This window comes from Salvelinus alpinus, chromosome 34 (genome assembly GCF_045679555.1).
Source record: "Salvelinus alpinus chromosome 34, SLU_Salpinus.1, whole genome shotgun sequence".
Taxonomy (NCBI): domain Eukaryota; kingdom Metazoa; phylum Chordata; class Actinopteri; order Salmoniformes; family Salmonidae; genus Salvelinus; species Salvelinus alpinus.
The window spans coordinates 23131939-23153109 of record NC_092119.1 but is presented as its reverse complement, the minus strand read 5'-3'; the positions used below and the strand labels follow the sequence as shown (position 1 = coordinate 23153109).

General features: G+C 42.2%; 1 protein-coding gene across 1 annotated transcript; it reads right to left on the bottom strand.

Moving 5' to 3' along the window:
• Window positions 1–1864: 1864 nt before the first annotated feature.
• On the bottom strand, window positions 1865–4489 carry LOC139563667 (B2 bradykinin receptor-like). The gene is made up of 2 exons (XM_071382521.1): window positions 4384–4489; window positions 1865–3274 (listed from the first exon to the last, which is right to left on the bottom strand). Exon 2 carries the CDS (start codon window positions 3265–3267, stop codon window positions 2230–2232), a length of 1038 nt encoding a protein of 345 aa, XP_071238622.1. The 5' UTR covers window positions 3268–3274; window positions 4384–4489; the 3' UTR covers window positions 1865–2229.
• Between the last annotated feature and the right edge of the window lie 16682 nt (window positions 4490–21171).

Sequence of the window (21171 nt, the reverse complement as noted above, 5' to 3'; positions counted from 1 at the left end):
TCGCTTCATACTCATTAAAGAAAATATCTTCCTCCAGTTCGAGGTGAGCAATCACTGTTCTGATGTCCAGAAGCTGTTTCGGTCATAAGAGACGGTAGCAGCAACATTATGTACAAAATTAGATACAAACAATGCGAAAAAAACTAACAAAATAGCACAATTGGTTCGGAGCCCGTAAAACGGCAGCCATCCCCTCTGTGTGCCATTTTTCCACCCTTTGCACTGATGACAGCTTTGCACACTCTTGACATTCTCTCAACCAGCTTCACCTGGAATGCTTTTAAAACAGTCTTGAAGGAGTTCCCACATATGCTGAGCACTTGTTGGCTGCTTTTCCTTCACTCTGCGGTCCAACTCATCCCAAACCATCTCAATAGGGTTGAGGTCGGGTGATTGTGGAGGCCAGGTCATCTGATGCAGCAGTCCATCACTCTCCTTTTTGGTCAAATAGCCCTTACACAGCCTGGAGATTTGTTGGGTCATTGTCCTGTTGAAAACAAATGATAGTCCCACTATGCGCAAAACAGATGGGATGGCATATCGCTGCAAAATGCTGTGGTAGCCATGCTGGTTAAGTGTGCCTTGAATTCTAAATAAATCACAGACAGTGTCACCAGCAAAGCACCATCACACCTCCTCCTCCATGCTTCACGGTGGGAACCACGCATGCCGAGATCATCCGTTCACCTACCAAATTTGAACTCATCAGACCAAAGGACAGATTTCTGGGCCCAAGCAAGTCTCTTCTTCTTATTGGTGTCCGTTTAGTAGTGTTTTCTTTGCAGCAATTCAATAATGAAGGCCTGATTCACGTAGTCTCCTCTGAACAGTTGATGTTGAGATGTGTCTGTTACTTGAACTCTGAAGTATTTATTTAGGCTGCAATTTCTGAGGCTGATAACTCTAATGAACTTATCCTCTGCAGTAGAGGTAACTCTGGGTCTTCCTTTCCTGTGGCAGTCCTCATGAGAGCCAGTTTCATCATAGCGCTTGATGTTTTTTGCGACTGCACTTGAAGAAACTTTCAAAGTTCTTGAAGGTCAGTCAATCCGGAAAATGTTGTGTCTTAAAGTTGGACTGTCGTTTCTCTTTGCTTATTTGAGCTGTTTTTGCCATAATATGGACTTGGTCTTTTACCAAACAGGGTTATCTTCTGTATACCACCCCTACCTTGTCACAACCCAACTGCTCAAATGCATTAAGAAGGAAAGAAATTCCACAAATGATCTTTTCACAAGGCACACCTGTTAATTGAAATGCATTCCAGGTGACTACCTCATGAAGCTGGTTGAGAGAATGCCAAGAGTGTGCAAGGCTGTCATCAAGGCAAAGGGTGGCTACTTTGAAGAATCTCAAATATAAAATATATTTTGATTTGTTTAACACTTTTTAGTTACTTCATGATTCCATATGTGTTGTTTCATAGTTTGGATGTCTTCACTATTATTCTACAGTGTAGAAAATAGTAAAAATAAAGAAAACACATTGAATGTGTACTGGTATATATATATAATTTTTACAGTGCACTCAAAACATTGATTTCCTGTTTGGCACGACCAACTATACTTTGGGGACAAACTGGGGGTGTGCCCCTGACCACAGTCACTCCTGACAACATGTCTAGCCAATGAAGTTGGGGTTTGGAAAACACATAATAAGAGAGAGTAACGTTCTCCTCCCACACAAAGGAACACAACTTGTATCACCACTGGAAAGTCTGTGACACATTCACTAATGTAGCCATCCAGACATTTAGTCAGAGAAAACATCATAAATCACTTACCCAGGGTTCACCGGGAGTCTCTGGGTCTTGTTTTAGGTTGTCTGACATTGACATGCATTTCAAATGATTCCACAAGACAGCCATGGTCAGTTTTTTACTTCAATAATGTTCTCAAAAGTAACACAAAGTTGACAACTGTTCTATATACATTACTAGTCAATTCTGACTCCTTTCTAGAACACAATCGGTAGATTCTATTTACACAGCTTATTTCACAGAAAACAATATTCATATATATTGCACTGAATTAGAAGAAACAGCCCTCCTAAATAACACATTACTGATAAATACATTCTAAACTTATGCATGGCTTTTAAGTTAAAGCACATTGATACTATTACGGTTATTAGTATAAAATGCAGTCAACTGAGGGCGGGGTGCTGAAGTGTCAAATTCTATCATAGAGATAAAAGTAATATAACTAGTACCCTTTTAGTGCCTTAAGCTCAAGCCAGCGTTTTGAGCGTGGAAGACAGCTGTGACCGTTGTGACCCAGTGGCCATTTTCTTCCTCATAGACAACTGTTCGAACACCTCCATTACTTTCTTCCTGAAGTTCTTCCCCACAATCACGTAGAGGACTGGGTTGAGCACGCTGTTGAAGAAGGCCAGGTAGGTAAACACCTGGTTGCAGATATCCAGACTGTTGCTGAGGTTGCAGCCTGAGATGTCCGCTGCCCTCAGGAGGACATCCAGAGCGGTGACCAGGTGGAATGGCACCCAGCAGAGTAGGAAGGCCAGGAGAACAGACAGCACCAGCAAAGTGGCCTTCCTCTCCGTGTGCTCCTTGTTGAATCTCTCCATGGCCTGGGTCTTCAGGGCTTGGATGATCTGACAGGTGCAGTAGGAGATCACCGACACAGGGATGGCAAACCCAAACACGATGAGCGTCACGTTGAACACCAGCTCCATCTTGGGACTGGGGTAGTCCAGAAAGCAGGCTGTAACCTCGAAGTCTGGAACCCACTTCACCGCTCTGAAGAGCATGGTCGGGGTGCCCAGGAGCAGCCCGAAGCCCCACACTAACAAACAGCCCAGCTTGGCGTAGGAGGGCCTCCTCATCCTCCCGTGGCTCATCGTATGCACTAGCGCCACATAGCGGTCCACACTGACCAGAACCAGGAAGTAGATACTGCAGTAGGCATTCATCTTGATGCCCACGTTGACCAGGCGACACAGCAGGGGGCCGAAGGGCCAGTTGAAGCCGTTGGCCACGTTGACGGCCCAGAAGGGGAGGCAGGAGACCAGGAGCAGGTCAGCGGCGGCCAGGTTACTCAGGTAGATCTCTGCTACAGTGCAGGCCTTCTTATGCAGGCAAAAGACCAACAGGACAAAGACGTTACCTAGAATCCCCAGGACACTGATGGCCAGGATGTAGCCCGGTTGCATGGTGTGGAGCCAGTCCCACTCCTCAGCGAATGGGCAGTGGCTGGTATTGGTACTGTTCCTTCCTGTCATGTCTGTAGAGTTGGTGATTATGTCCATTTTGGAGCTGTAGAGAAATATGTGTGTAAATGTAACTGGGGTTGTTCAAGGAGGGGGAGGGGGGTACATGGCATATACCGTTCCTGGACAGGTGACTCTCAGTAGGCATTAATTTATAAAGTTTACTGTATAATCTAGTACGTTAGTCACATGCTCATGCTGGTTGTGTCATAACATCCAGTCCTCATGCACTTGTGGTGATGGGAGCTGCGACTCATGTGGTTTATAACTCAACAGAATATGGAACTTCCCTGCTCCACAATGTGACTTTTTTGTATTATTTATTCAGAGACACTGTGTCTGCAAGTCATCATAAGGAAGTTGTCTTATTCAAGTACTGTACAAGTGGCTAAGTGGTTGTTTCAGTGTGCTATTCATTATGCATATCTTTATATGCATTTCTTGTAAATATCATATACGTAGACCGGAAATAAAAAACGCTCAGGTAGCGAAAGATAAAATATTAATGAAAGTTAAAGTGAGGATCAATATCTCTTGTCATGAAAACATCTGGGAGCCACATTGCCCCATACTTATTCTCAGCATTATGATTGCAATACTTATCTTTTTACCACTGTTTTACATCAGTATCATCATCGGCTGCGACTTATGACAAAAACAGCCCCAACATTCTTTGAAAAGGCGGCAATAAAATCTTATACATTTGTGCTGCTGGAGGAGTGGTACACACATTATTTGCTCAAAAATAAACATAAATCTGTATCTGTGCACCGAATGCTAATTTACTTTTTTTTATAGAGAAGAAATCCCTTCAATATGAGGTATTAAGAGACTATTGAAAACCTGTCTCTCTCCCTATGCTGTCAACCACATATTATTGTTCACATCCCTCAATTGGTTTGAAGAGGTTTAGAGTTTAGCCACAGAAAGTGCTCTCCTTTTTGTCTGTTAAAAAGTCTGACAACACAAACAATCTTCTTGTTTGTAAGTTGGATTCGAAAATGAGAGGAGGCAGCAATTCAATCAAGTTTACCCTAAATATGATCTGAACAGCATATTTACTGTGATTTAACTCTCCACTCATTCATCATTTTCTTGCATTAGTGACAAACCTATGTTATAAATGTTAACGATACAGTACTTCATCTTACAAACCTTGTTGGCTGGAGCAGGAGTCCTCTGGTCTAAGTGTAAATCCAGATGTGCCGTGCGTCTGGTCAGTCCAGTCTAGACGTTTCCCCACAGTGTTCCAGGCTCCTCTACCCTGGGGTCGGCTCTGACTTATTCTCTTAAAGGAGGGAGTCCATCATGGAAGTGATGTCACTCAAAATCGGTGTACTTTTTTGTTCCCTTTTCCCCCAATTTACTTAAATTGTGTCGGCTTTATCTTGTTTATCATTTCTGCCCTATCTCATACTCCAATTTTTATAGGACTTTGATGGAATTCCCCTCGATATAAGTGTGTTTGGATATCTACTGACATCGCAGCTGTTGTTTTGCTCATCCTACCACAACCTAGCATTACTGAGAAAGAAAACAAACTCTGAACTTGAGTTGCTTAAATCAATAAATCTTTACTAATTCATTACTAATGCAGGGAAGGACAAATGAAACATTTGCCACACACAATGACTTACACTAGAGTTAAGCCTACATACCACACTCTTATTTAGTGTCAATGTAGACCTAAACCACTTGATTACTTTCTGTACATTCACGGCTGGATTGCGTTTTAGGCATGTTGTAAATCTAATATCCCTCTGTGAACAACCTTGAATCCAAACAGGGTGGGGTATCGTCAGAAGGGAACAGCAAGGCCGTGAAACAATAAGCCATCAAGTGTTTCTAATTAGTATCAGGAAGATCACAATCAAGGGTCAAGGTCAGAGCAGAAAACAATGATTCATTACAAGTGTGTGTGTGTGTGTGTGGTCAGTTCACATACTCCAAGATAACCAGAGGTAACTGGAATAGTACTTTTCTAATTTATTGGGTGTTTGAACTTTAATGTTATTGTTGAAAGATATGCATATGAGATATGAGAAGAAGTGCATAATACAGTGTTTACATTCAACATGATTTGTGATCCCACCACAGTAATGATGCCATCACTATTTTAAATACATTAGGCTCCTTCAATTAAACAGATGAAAAAGTACTTCTGTGGAAGAGGTAATGTTGGTAATCTGTTTTATAGTCATGTCACAGCACGAGGCAAGGTTCAAGGTGCAAAGTGAAGTGTAGGTTTATTCAGATGATGAGGTGATAGTCCAAAATCCCAAGGACTAGGCTACACAGGCATTCCTGCACAGAAAAGAGTCAATTGGAGATGCACTGCTGTAAATCAAGTAAGTCACTGCTGTAAATAATTATGTTTATGTCATTCACATGCCTGGCGTCTTGTCCTGCATTGTCAAGTATTTGCATTTATCTTGGCATTTATCTAATACTAAGAGCTTTTCCACAGTTAGGATCCAACTTGCACTGTTCTGTAATGGACAAACATATAACACATATTTAAAGAGCAGCCTTTTTGCATCTTCGTAACATTGAAAAAATCTGAAACTTTTTGTCCCAAAATTATGCAAAAAGCTAATCCATGCTTTTGTCACTTCAAGATTAGACTACTGCAATGCTCTACTCTCTGGCTACCCGGATAAGGCACTAAATACAACTCAGCTAAATATGGCTGCTAGAATCTTGACTAGAACCAAAAAAACTATCATATTACTCCAGTGCTAGCCTCTCTACACTGTCTTACTGTTAAGGATGAGGCTGATTTCAAGGTTTTACTGCTAACCTACAAAGCATTACATGGACTTGCTCCTATCTATCTCTCCGATTTGGTGCTGCTGTACATACCTACACGTATGCTACTGTCACAAGACGCAGGCCTCCTTATTGTCCTAGAATTTCTAAGCAAACAGCTGGAGGCAGGGCTTTCTCCTATAGAGCCACATTTTTATGGAGTGGTCTGCCGATCCATGTGAGAGACGCAGACTCTGTCTCAACCTTTAACTCTTTACTGAAGACTCAACTCTTCAGTAGGTCCTATGATTGAGCGCAGTCTGGCCCAGGGGTGCGAAGGTGAACGGAGTGACGAACCAACCTTGCTTTCTCTGCCTGGCCGGCTCCCCTCTCTCCACAGGGATTCTCTGCCTCTGACCCTATTATGGGGGCTGAGCCACTGGCTTGCTCGCACTCTCCCATCCTTCCTGTCCTCGGCCTCGGGCTATACTTAAGCAATAAGGCACGAGGGGGTCTGGTATATGGCCAATATACCACAACTAAGGGCTGTTCTTAGGCACGACGCATCGCAGAGCACCTGGATACAGCCCTTAGCTGTGGTATGTTGGTCATATACCACAAACCCCCGAGGTGCCTTATTGCTATTATAAACTGATTACCAACGTAATTAGAGCAGCAAAAATAAATGTTTTGTCATACCCGTGATATACGGTCAGATATACCACGGCTGTCAGCCAATCAGTATTCAGGGCTCGAACTATCCAGTTTATAATCGGCCTTGTCTCAGGGTAGTAAGTTAGTGGTCTGTTAATATCCCTTTGTTGGTGTGGGAGCTGTGCTTTGGCGAAGTGGGTGGGGTAATATCCTGCCTGGTTGGCCCTTTACGCGGATAACTTTGGACGGGGCCACAGTGTCCCCCCCCCTTCTCAGTCTCCACTGTCTGTGCTGCAGTAGTACAGTAACAGTCAAAAGTTTGGACACACCTACTCATTCAAGGGTTTTTCTTAATTTTTACTATTTTCTACATTGTAGAATAATAGTGAAGACATCAAAACTATGAAATAACATATATGGAATCATGTAGTAACCCAAAAAATGTTAAACAAATAAAAATATATTTTATATTTTGATTCTTTAAAGTAGCCACCCTTTGCCTTGATGACAGCTTTGCACACTCTTGGCATTCTCTCAACCAGCTTCATGATGAATGCTTTTCCTACAGTCTTGAAGGAGTTCCCACATATGCTGAGCACTTGTTGGCTGCTTTTCCTTCACTCTGCGGTCCAACTCATCCCAAACCATCTCAATTTGGTTGAGGTCAGGTTATGGTGGAGGCCAGGTCATCTGACGCAGCAGTCCATAATTCTCCCTCTTTGTCAAATAGCCCTTACACAGCCTTACACAGCGTAACACATTGTCCTGTTGAAAAACAAATGATATTCCCACTATGCGCAAACCAGACGGGTTTGCGCATATGGCATATGGCGTATTGCTGCAGAATGCTGTGGTAGCCATGCTGGTTAAGTGTGCCTTCAATTCTAAACAAATCACTGACAGTGTCACCAGCAAACCTCCTACTCCATGCTTCACGGTGGGAACCAAACGTGCCTAGATCATCCGTTCACCTACTCTGCATCTCACAAAGACACAGCGGTTGGAACCAAAAATCTCAAATTTGTACTCATCAGACCAAAGGACAGATTTCCACTGGTCTAATGTCCATTGCTCATGTTTCTTGGCCCAAGCAAGTCTCTTATTGTTATTGGTGTCCTTTAGTAGTGGTTTCTTTGCAGCAATTCGACCATGAAGGCCTGATTCACTCAGTCTCCTCTGAACAGTTTATGTTGAGATGTTTCTGTTACTTGAACTCTGTGAAGCATTTATTTAGGCTGCAATTTCTGAGGCTGGTAATTCTATTGAACTTATCAACTGCAGTAGAGGTAATTCTCGATCTTCCTTTCCTGTGGCGGTCCTCATGAGAGCCAGTTTCATCATAGCTCTTAATGGTTTTTGTGACTGCACTTAAAGAAACTTTCAAAGTTCTTAAAATTGTCCGGATTGACTGACCTTCATGTCTTAAAGTAATGCTGGACTGTTGTTTCTCTTTGCTTATTTGAGCTGTTCTTTGCATAATATGGACTTGGTCTTTTAACAAATAGGGCTATCTTCTGTACACCCCCCTGATTGGCTCAAACGCATTAAAAAGGAAAGGAAGGAAATTCCACAAATACATTTTTAACAAGGCACACCAGTTAATTGAAATGCATTCCAGGTGACGACCTCATGAAGCTGGTCAAAAGAATACCAATAGTGCGCAAAGCTGTCATCAAGGCAAAGGGTGGATACTTTTAAAAATGTAACATATTTTGATTTGTTTAACACTTTTTTGGTTACTACTTGACAAGCATTTCGCTACACTCGCATTAACATCTGCTAACCATGTGTATGTGACCAATACAATTTGATTTGATAGTTTTGATGTCTTCACTATTATTCTACAATATAGAAAATAGTAAAAATAAAGAAAAACCCTTGAATTAATAGGTGTGTCCAAACTTTTGACTGGTACTATATATGTGCCGGGGGGCTAGGGTCGGCCTGTCCTATCTGGTGTAATTCTCCTGTCTTATCTGGTGTTCTGTGTGATCTTAGGTATGCTCCCTCTAATTCTCCCATCTCTCTCTATCTCTGTCTCCCTCTCTCTCTTTCTCTACCTTGTCCCAGACTTGCTGTTTCGACTCCCTCTCTCTCTCTAAGCCCTTCTGTATAAGCATTTTCTGACATCTGCTGATGTAAAAAGACCATGCATTAGCATCACTAAATAGGTTTTATATTGACCCAAAGCAAAGTGATCTTGGTGTTTCTCCATCTGAATGATGCTGCTGCACTTACTGCAAATATATCCAGCAATTAGCATTACCACACATTGTCTGGTAGTGGCTGTCCTCATGTAGGGGTCGACTCAGAGGTCAATGACCACTCTCTTTTGGCAGTGACCATTACTCACACGGACCACCAGCTCAGACAAGGGCATTCTTGTTCACGGTCATGTTTGTTGTTTAATGCCAAATTTGTAGTGTGTAAGGGGTATTTTTCAACCCGTGTTTTTCAGCTGGTGATTTAATGGACTGTATAGTATGTGACTTGTATTGGGCCACGTAAATGGAGTCTGCCGTAAAAAAACAATATTTTTTCTTAGAGACCATGTGGCCAATGGCGCTAACACAATAACAGGCATTACCAAAGGTCTTGGCGCCACCTTATTCCCCCCACTGTCTGTCTCATATGACAGGTCATACATGTGGTGGGGGCCCAGAGTAGGCTTCAACACACCACCATACAATCTAATATTCCACTGGTGTCATACCAGACTTCCTGTTCTAGCAAAAATGGCCTCCACGTTTCTCTGCCCTTTCCTCTTAAAATGAGATCATCACAAAAGTTGACGAAAACCTGTAAATCAGATATCCGCTGAGATGGATTGGCTCATCAGATTTAATGGTTTAACAGTGCCATTCACGTATTGCCCCATCTGGTGTCTATGACTGATCTTTGTCTCTCCTCTAAGCCATGTCAACATTTATGGAGTTGAGGGGGGATACTCTAAATGAAAAACGTATATGGCTTGCTATAGCAAGATATGATCATGCTATATATTACAAATCAATGGTTTATAAATAGAATATGGCTTGGGAATTGTTTACAAATGAACACTAACATTCTTATCCAGCAACTGAACTGAATAGATTGGAAATCCACTTAAGACACTGATCATAGTTTCAGATCTGGAAATTCTATTCATGAATGTAAATTGCCAATCATTATATAATGGGTTTCTCAAATTGTGAATTTCCATCAGTTCATTCATTGACTTTCAGAATGACCCCAATACCTAACACTCTTCATCATTGTCAGTCAACTCTGGTTAGTGTATGCTCTCAGTGCATCAAATACATCCTATGGCGTACCGTTCTTTATGGGCCATCTCAGCCTTGCAAGAGAATGGACACTCCAATTTCCTTACAACATTGGCCTGTCTATGTCTTCTGAGATTTTTACTACTCGAATGTAGCAAACGAATTGCACTTCCCTTAATTAGTCCCACTTAAAAACAGATTATCAGTCTTTGTTGAGAGCAACCGGCTACTTTTTTTCAGCCACCTTATGTTATGGCACATCTTAAATTGTCTGACAACTGCTCCACGCGCAATATGATAAGTGGATATTTGCACTCCGCAGGTGACCATAACAAAGTAATACAACAACACACATATGGTATGTGGTGAATAAAACACTTCAACACTGCATATTTCAACTGGGTAAAAAATAGTGTCTGAATAACAATCTCCTAGAAAGTGCATGCCTCAAACATCACTGCACTGTTGCACTAAAGTGTCACACACACTGTTCTTTTGAAGTGCTAGCCCTCTATCAAGATAGTATTTGATACAGATGCAAGAAACAACAAGATAAATGGTGCACTTCCATTGTCAGTGTACTGTACCTCTATGCACTGCCCATAGGCCCCATTGACACTGCTATAGAGATGCTGTACTTTCATCCAGAATTTGCAAGCTGTTACACAAATAGAAACATTATCTAATTATGTCCCTCTCGATGATGATGGCTTCTATAAGTGGAACTCGGTTTGTTGTTGTGTCTGTAAAATATCAGATGGTCCACCATGAACTCACTGCTTTAGCGGATAATGGGGGTAGCAGAGAATTGGAGATCTTTAGACGTGGTGTGGTTGAGATTTTGAGTTGAGAGAAGTGTTTTCAGAGTTTATATGTCCAGACTTCTTTTTTCCGTCTGTTTTCTGTGAGTCATTTCCCTCTAAACAGTGAATCACAAGATGTTGATGCACAGGATTATGGAAGTGTGACCATAGTTACACAGACATACTTGACTAGATCCAAACAAACAATTTGTCTAGATTTTTTCAATTTAACTAGGGAAGTCAGTTAAGAACAAATTCTTATTTACAATGACGGCTATAGGGACAGTTGGTTAACTGCCTTGTTCAGGGGCAGAACAACAGATGTTTACCTTGTCAGCTCAGGGATTCAATTTAGCAACCTTTCGGTTACTGGCCCAGTGCTCTAACCACTAGGCTACCTGCCACCCCAAATAATGGATGATGGTGGATTTATTGTAATCTAAACCTGACTCTTGGTTTTATTCATTATCACTTGATATAGACTATTTCTGACAGCTTTATCATACCAACATGGCAAGGTAAACTTTAAGACTAGAAGTTAGGTTAGTTACACATATTGGGAGGTATCTTCCCGGAACTTCAAAGACAGTGTGAAATTTAAACTTTCTGTTGTCAGCAATGTCTAGCAGCTTTTTACTAGCATTGTGGGTAGACTGTTTGGGAAAACTGTGTAGCTGGGGAAACATGGGTAACATCATCTTGACGAGACGGCAAATTTCTCTGTCTGTTTCTCAAACATGCTAATTTCTGTCTCTTGCTCTGCCCCCGCATGACGTACTGCCGTCACCACCAGTCCTGGGCTCCATGCAGTATTTAACACCAGGAGGAACTGTGGGCCTTATAACCTCTGTGACCACTAATGTAGCTGGGATATTATGCCACTTCTCCCATAGGCAGAGAAGATTGTGTACTCCAGACTTATGCTGAGTAGATTGGCTGAACCCCAAGTCTAAAAACCACATACTTTGCCCACCCATAATAATAAAAAACTTTGTAACAGCACCAAAGTCGGGTGGTTGCAATGATCAGTCTGTTTATGATTAAAAATGAGAAGTGTTTTAGGGAAGTATTGAGTCAAAGTTAGAGGCGTTGAATCTCCTGGCATTGGAATGAGAGAATCATAGTGCACTTTCCTTTCCACTCAATTGGCCAAATAAGTGACCTCAAAACTCAAAAAACATCACTGAATCAATGTACGTGTGTAACATACTTGTAAGTGGTCTCTCCCACATCTTATTGACTCATGCTCTCTACTCAGATATCATTGCCCGTCTCCTCCACCTCCGCTATCAAAACTGTTTTCTTAAAGCTGCATACCAGTAGCTGAGGAACTCTTTTTCCACTGGGTGGAGGAGTTTATGTTTATGGTAACGGCTGCAGTATTGAGCAAGGCTTCTATCTCTCTGGCAGCCAGCCATACATAGTGTTTACATTATCACGGTGGGAGCAAGTTGAACTATTGAAGAGAAGACACACAGAACACTTGGGAAGGTCTATTTCACCACTCAGGCATTTCCAGTTGCAGGTTCATCTTATCACTGGATCTTCCAGAATAGAACATATTATTCAAAAAAAATAAAAAATATTGCCATTGTTAAATAAATCTTAGAGAAATCTAAGCTTGAGTTAAGCGTGATTGTCCTTCCACCTAATAAACAGACAGTGGATCAGCTCATTGAGTATGGCGGCAGTCTCCTGTGAGGTGGAAACCAGGCTAATTTGACACATTTCTGTAACCTTTTTACTGCATGTCTGACTGGATATGCAATGTCAAGTATAGGCTATTGTGGGTCCATTCCAATAAATGCAAATGCACATTGATTACATTTTCTTTTGAACCTAAATCATGTGTTAATGTCCTCTCCTGGACAGACACTTGGCACTGAACAGCATCACCTAATGACATGGATTTCCATGTCAGTATGTTTTTTGCAACGTTGTATTATGGGAGGAATTAGAGAGAAATGGTTGGCTTTATCTGGACGTTTTTCCTTCACATACAAGATATTTTTACAAGATATATCTCCATCTCCAGCCACCTGCCTGTTAAAGGATAAAGCATGGGCCTGTCTGACAGAGGTTTAGATGGGTTGTGGAAGAGTTCATACTCTAATGGTTGTTTACACGCTGAGCTACAGCATAGCTGGCCTGTTATCATCATTGTTACGCACACCTCTAGGAAGAGGGAAATCAACACCCTGCTACAACTCAACTCCCCGTGAAGTGAAAGAGGTATGGACCGTAGATGCGAGTAAGGATGACAAAAGGCAGAGAATTGACCGTTTACTAGGAATGTATTCCTTCACACGGTAATATGGGGAAAAGGGGCTGGACGGAACCAAAGCAAAGAAAGTAAATATCAAAGCCCCCTCTCCTACCTTACCTGCCTACCCACTACTTACCTAACTTAGCACCACCTGGTGCGCTAACCAAAATACAGGGGGTGGTCCGCCCAGGTCTTACCTAGTGTGCCTAGCCAGTGAATATACTACAGGTATATGTATGTTCGCGGGCCTCTTGCCTAAGCACTCCCTAGGTGCCTTCCCCTTCCCCCCCTGGGAACAAATGAAACAAAATATTAAACAATTTCACAAACAAAACACTGCGTCCTATTGACACACAAAATACATAACCAATCAGCTCTCTCACTCATCCAATACAGGACACACTATTCATCTCTCTCTGAGAACAACCAACACAGTATATCACCCTCAGCCTCCTCTCTCAGCAATCATCTCTCAGTTATGATCTCTCTCTCTCTGCATTCTTTTCTCCTGAGCAGAACAATGGCTTTTATATAACTTCAGAAGGAGTCTAATCGGATACAGCTGTAACTTGACGAGGGGGCGGGGTCAGCTCCAATCATCAATGGAGAATTCAGGAAGCCATCTCCTGAAACACACACACTCAAATACACAAACTACAACACAGAAACTGGGGAACGTAACAATCATCATCATCACCATCATCATCATGGTCTTTCTGTACATTACTCAGACAGACTAACAGTATTGGTTTCAAAGTCACAGCCTTTTGTTTTCACCATGGACACAGAGAATGACAGGAAAATAAGTAATGTGGAATTTGGACTTTTTGTAGAGATTATCAGCCTATAAACACCACACCCTCAAACACATCAAAGAGCACTGACTGAACATTTTTGTTAAAGCCTCCAGAGTTGAAATGAGGAAATACAACCCAAACAGCCAAAAGAGAACGAGAGACAGAAACAGAGACAGAGACAGTGAGAGAAAGATAAATAGTTTTTATGAATGTCCTACAGATCTGCATCACCTCTGAGTTATGATAGACTGACAGACCTATGTAAGCAAAACAGGGACATCCAGTAAACAGTTTGTTTTGCAGGTCTTCCCTGCCAGAATGTTTTTTTTAGGTCTGTGTTGGTCTATTCTGCCAGAATGGCTAAAGACATTTCTTACAATATATCATGTAAATAGTCCTCTAAATGTTTTTCTCACTGTAAATTAGCCTACATTCGATATAATTCAGTGCCCTCTACTGGTCAAAATAGTCACTTGCGTACACATCCTCATTTAAGTCAGTCTATACATATGTTTAAACCAGACTGGTCTCATAGACTAGATGTAACATAGTGAACTTAAATCCTGGACACTCAAATTAGTATGATATTTTAAGTTTGGTAAGGTTACATAAGACAGAAGGTTACTTATGGCAGGGTGGGTGGGTAGATGCATAACATGAATGTCTAGCAACCTAAAGGTTGCGTGTTCGAATCTCATCATGGACAACATGAGCAACTTTTCAACTACTTAAATGCTTCCCCTAACCCTGACTTTAACCCTTTTAGCTAACACTTCCCCTAACCCTGACTTTAACCCTTTTAGCTAACACTTCCCCTAACCCTGACTTTAACCCTTTTAGCTAACACTTCCCCTAACCCTGACTTTAACCCTTTTAGCTAACACTTCCCCTAACCCTGACTTTAACCCTTTTAGCTAACACTTCCCCTAACCCTGACTTTAACCCTTTTTAGCTAACACTTCCCCTAACCCTGACTTTAACCCTTTTAGCTAACACTTCCCCTAACCCTAACTTTAACCCTTTTAGCTAACACTTCCCCTAACCCTGACTTTAACCCTTTTAGCTAACACTTCCCCTAACCCTGACTTTAACCCTTTTAGCTAACACTTCCCCTAACTCTGACTTTAACCCTTTTAGCTAACACTTCCCCTAACCCTGACTTTAACCCTTTTAGCTAACACTTCCCCTAACCCTGACTTTAACCCTTTTAGCTAACACTTCCCCTAACCCTGACTTTAACCCTTTTAGCTAACACTTCCCCTAACTCTGACTTTAACCCTTTTAGCTAACACTTCCCCTAACCCTGACTTTAACCCTTTTAGCTAACACTTCCCCTAACCCTAACTTTAAACCTTTTAGCTAACACTTCCCCTAACCCTAACTTTAACCCTTTTAGCTAACACTTCCCCTAACCCTAACTTTAACCCTTTTAGCTAACACTTCCCCTAACCCTAACTTTAACCCTTTTAGCTAACACTTCCCCTAACTCTAACTTTAACCCTTTTAGCTAACACTTCCCCTAACTCTAACTTTAAACCTTTTAGCTAACACTTCCCCTTCCCCGAACAAGGAGAGGAACTGACTTCGGCGGAAGTCGTGACAGTATGCTTGTAATCCTTAAGGACTGGGAAGTTTTTCAGGATAAAAAAGAAACGGAATGGAGCTAACCACAGGCAAAACCCTTGAGGAAAACTTATTTCAGTCTGCTTTCCACCAGATACTGGGAGATGAATTCACCTTTCAGCAGTACAATAACCTAAAACACAAGACCAAATCTAGTTGCTTACCATGAAGACAGTGAATGTTCCTAAGTGGCCAAGTTACAGTTTGGACTTAAATCTACTTGAAAAACATATTGTATGTTTTGCAAATTCATACCATATTGTACAAATTGCAATACGTAACATATCATACAAAATGGATGATGGTCATGCACAAATTAATACATACCATACGAGACGTAACATATTATTACGTAAAAACGAATTTGAAATGCTGAGACTACGCTGTTTAAACACACATCCACATGCACGTACAAAGCAGACACACACAACGCATGCATACACACACGCACACACACAAGTTACCTGGTCAACTGTCGGCAGTAATTTGAGTTATTTCAAGCCTAAGGTGGTCAACTAAGTGAACAGATTAGATTTGATCTGCGGTTTGTGTCAACCAACTGTGACAAACCTACCAACCGTAACGCTCCATTTAGAAATTTGATGCATTACATCCATGACACCTGAGCTGTGCTTATTTATAAAAATGTATTGAACCTTTATTTAACTAGGCACGTCAGTTAAGAACAAATTCTTATTTATAATGATGGCCTACACCGGCAAAACCCTAATGCGAGCGACGCTGGGCCAATTGTGCACCGCCCTGTGGGACTCCCAATCACAGCTGGTTGTGATACAGCCTGGAATTGAACCAGGGTCTATAGTGATGCCTCTAGCACTGAGATGCAGTGCCTTAGACTGCTGCACCACTCGGGAGACCAAACCTGGTTCAGTCTGCTTAAATTGCAAAACAAATTAATTTACACTCTAATACATCAAAAGTGTGAGATAGGAACGGAAAACACCAGAAAACACAAAACAGCAGAAATGACTGGTATCACAAACAATCAATCTCACCTGCTCGCTGTGTGAGTATCAGCTAGACATTAATCACAGAGGTCAGAAATGGACAGAGCATTAGGTTCATTCCGCCAATTTGTTGCCTTTTGAGAAGTGTAATTTGGGCAATTTTTTTGTTGTTGATTTCATCTAATTGAAACATTCTGTCATAAAGAGCACATGTTCAACTTAATAAAAAATATGTTTTCCCATCTCAAGAGGTTAAATTAAAAAAAAAAGACTATAGTAAGTGCCAAACAAAGTAACAGGGGTGACCGTAATAGGGTTGACGATTTAATCTTAAATCAGTCATTAATTCCCTTGTGACTGGGGGAATAGAAGCTTGTTGTGTGCAACAGGGAGTGGCAATTATATTCAACCTTCACAAAAACATTTAATTGCTAAAACATGTCCAGATTGTCTATCTATGGGCAACATAAGTTGACATGTTATGTTCGAACTGCTCAGTGTTCCACCACAAAACACCAGAAAATGTCCAAAATGAGTAGAACCAGCTCATCTGCTTTTACTCTATGATTTGACTATTAGATGTTCAATGCCTCTTTTGATAAATATATTTAACTAGGCAAGTCAGTTAAGAACAAATTCTTATTTCCAATGATGGCCCACAATGCTGATGAAACTTAGAGACATTTTGGATTAAGTGTGTTGAAATCTTCCTAGAAATGACACAGGATTGACAAGCCTTTATTCAAAGATACAAATCTGTAATAGTTATTTTGTTTTCCGTCTGTGCTCTCTGTAGAGATGCAGCTGCGGGCTGAGGTGCTGGAGAGGTCAGATGAATATTTTCTGAAAGGGCTGCCTCGTCATAAATCCACCTCTCTTTTGAAGGACATTTGCTGTTTGGGTTGACAGACAGAGATAGATACTGTACCTTCTCAACCCTGAGAGCAGAGAGCTGCAGCCAGCGACTTTTACCAGGTGCATATTCACATTCACATTCTAAGAATATGGCCCAGGCTTTTTGAGTGACTTACAGACATTGCTGAGCTCATACCCTATATATACAAAAGTATGTGGACACCCCTTCAAGTGAGTGGATTCGGCTATTTCAGCCACATCCCATTTCTGACAGGTGTATAAGTAAGGTGCCTTACTGAAGAGCTCAGTGACTTTCAACGTGACACCTTCATAGGATATCACCTTTCCAACAGCTCAGTTTGTCAAATTTCTGCCTTGCTAGAGCTGCCCTGGTCAGCTGTAAGTGCTGTTATTGTGAAGTGGAAAAATCTAGGAGCAACAACGGCTCAGCCACGAAGTGGTAGGCCAACTGCTTCTGGAAGTAACGTAAGCACAAGAACTGTTCGTCGGGAGCTTCATGAAATGGGTTTTCATGGCCGAGCAGCTGCACACAAGCCTAAGATCACCATATGCAATGCGAAGCGTCGGCTGGAGTGGCGTAAAGCTCGCCGGACTCTGGAGCAGTGTAAATGCGTTCTCTGGAGTGATGAATCACTCTTCACCATCTGGCAGTCCAACGGACTAATCTGGGCTTGGCAGATGCCAGGAGAAAGCTACCTGCCCCAATGCGTAGTGCTAAATGTAAAGTTTGGTGGAGGAGGAATAATGGTCTGGGCTGTTTTTCATGGTTTGGGCCCCTTAGTTCCAGGCGAAATCTTAACTCTACAACATACAATGACATTTTGGACGATTCTGTGCTTCAAACTTTGTGGCAACAGTTTGGGGACGGCCCTTTCCTGTTTCAGCATGACAATTCCCCTGTGCACAAAGTGAAGTCCATACAGAAATGTTTTGTTGAGATCGATGTGGAAGAACTTGACTGGCCTGCACAGAGCCCTGACCTCAACCCCATCAAACAACTTTGGGATGAAAAGGGAACGCCGACCGTGAGCCAGGCCTAATCGCCCAACATCAGTGCCCGACCTCACTAATGCTCTTGTGGCTGAATGGAAGCAAGTCCCCGCAGCAATTTTCCAACATCTAGTGGAAAGCCTTCCCACAATAGTGGAGGCTGTTATAGCAGCAAAGGAGGGACCAACTCCATATTAATGGCCATGATTTTGGAATGATATGTTTGATGAGCAGGTATCCACATACTTTTGTAGTGTATCAATGACTAATTGAAATGATGCAGTCTCAATGGGCATGGGGGAAGGAAATGGCTACAGTGGCCGTGGGATACACAAAAAATAATCCCATTCCATTCCCTCCTTCTCCCTCGCTCTGTTATAGCTGGCACATCATTTACCATTACTTGAGTTTGGGAGAAAAGAAGCAGAGCTTAATGTAGAAATGGATTAGAACTCCCTCTTGTGTTTTTTTTATCCACCCTTTTTATCCCCAATTTCGATCTTGTCTCAACTCCCCAATGGGCTCAGGAGAGGCGAAGGTGGAGTCATGCATCCTCCGAAACATGACCCGCCTAACCACACTTCTTAACACCAGCCAGCTTAACCCAGAAGCCAATGTGTCGGAGGAAACACCGTTCAACTGGCGACCAGAGTAAGCCTGCAGGCACCTGGACAACCACAAGGAGTCGCTAGGGAGCGATGAGCCAAGTGTAGTCCCCCCGGTCAAACCCTCCCCTAACCCGGACGCTGGGCCAATTGTGTGCCGTCCTATGCGACTCCTGGCCACGGCCGTTTATGGCACGGCCAGGGAATGAATCCGGGTCTGTAGTGTTTTTAATGACAGTACAAAATCTGTCCACAAAAAAAATCATCATGAGAGAATCTTTCAATTATTGTAGACCAAATCTGTCTCAGAGGGATAAATGACCTAATTGGATCTATTTGAAAACACACATTTTCAGTTGACTTCTCCATGTCCAACTTTGCAAAGCATGTAATTAATCATGAATAATTATGCTTAGCACCATTATAATTCAACATTTTCAACGCCGCAGTGGAGGCTTCAGCTCTTTATCTATAACACATTCATAAGATTTGACATGAGCCAGCAATCTGGTAATGATGAGGGCCATTTTTGTAGGTGACAATATGGAGCCTTGGAAATGACAGCCAAGGGCCAAAGGTCTAACTCTAGTACTGTACCTCTCACTGTTGCTATTGCACCACACCTGAAAGTAATCCAGTTTTGCCATCCATCCATCCATCCATCCACCCGCTCACCCAAACCCCTCCTCTCAATCCCCTACCCCACTTCATCATCAAGTATGGCTCCATTCCGGTCCAACTCTCGATTCAAAAACTGTCAGTCTATCACCAAGCCATCGGACCGAACAATAAGACTTTATCACTTCTGCCTATTCAAGCAGTTAACTACAATAACATTTATCATACGCACGTCAAGGCGGATTATAGATTATGCAACTGCCAACACAATTACAACGCCTCTGGCACACTGTGAAACATTTCCTGTCGCTTTTAATCATTCTAACTATTCAACACGATGGCATTAAAATTCACATTTCCTGTTGCTTTTAATCATTCTAACTATTCAACACGATGGCATTAAGATTCACATTTCCAGTCGATGCAGCACAATGCTAGTTCTAATTCTGTCCTGGCGAAAGGGAGGGTTGACAGGTGAAACCCCTCTGTGGATGATGATGGAGACAGGTCCTGTGGGATCAGGATCCAGTAATGGGATTCAGTTGTTGCCCCAACTCAGAGAGAGAGAGAGAGAGAGAGAGAGACCCCCAAATCGTACTCTTTTCACTATTTAATGCACTACTTTTGACCAGGGTCTTTAGGCTGTTCAAAAGTAGTGCACTATATAGGGAAGAGGGTGCCATTTGGGGCACAGACAAACTCAGGCCATTCAATCAGGAGCTCCGGTCAGAGCTCTCCATCAACACAACTAGGTCGGGTCAATGTTGTACTACTGCCTGATTGCACTTAATGAGTCTGGGAAGCCCTGAATGGGAGTCAGTGTCAAGTGTTTGAATTCAGCCCCCTGATATTCAAATCAAAGTTTATTTGTCACGTGAGCTGAATACAACAGGTGTAGACCTTACAGGGAAATGCTTACTTACAAGCTCTAACCAATAGTGCAAAAAAAAAAAATAGGTAAACAATAGATAAGTAAAGAAATAAAACAACAGTAAAAAGACAGGCTATATACAGTAGCGAGGCTACATACAGACACTGGTTAGTCAGGCTGATTTGAGGTAGTATGTACATGTAGATATGGTTAAAGTGACTATGCATATATGATGAACAGAGAGTAGCAGTAGCGTAAAAGAGGGGTTGGCGGGTGGTGGGACACAATGCAGATAGCCCGGTTAGCCAATGTGTGGGAGCACTGGTTGGTCGGCCCAATTGAGGTAGTATGTACATGAATGTATAGTTAAAGTGACTATGCATATATGACGAACAGAGAGCAGCAGCGTAAAAAAGAGGGGTTGGGGGGGGCACACAATGCAAATAGTCCGGATAGCTATTTGATTATCTGTTCAGGAGTCTTATGGCTTGGGGAGAACTGTTGAGAAGCCTTTTTGTCCTCGACTTGGCACTTCAATACCGCTTGTCATGTGGTAGTAGAGAGAACAGTCTATGACTGGGGTGGCTGGGGTCTTTGACAATTTTTAGGGCCTTCCTCTGACACCACCTGGTGTAGAAGTCCTGGATGGCAGGCAGCTGAGCCCCAGTGATGTACTGGGCCGTATGCACTACCCTCTGTAGTGCCTTGCAGTCAGAGGCCGAGCAATTGCTGTACCAGGCAGTGATGCAACCAGTCAGGATGCTCTCGATGTTGCAGCTGTAGAACTTTTTGAGGATCTCAGGACCCATGCCAAATCATTTTAGTTTCCTGAGGGGGAATAGGCTTTGTGGTGCCCTCTTC

Coding starts and splice junctions, on each gene's coding strand:
- LOC139563667 (XM_071382521.1), bottom strand. CDS start 3,267: ATGGACATAATCACCAACTCTACAGACATGACAGGAAGGAACAGTACC.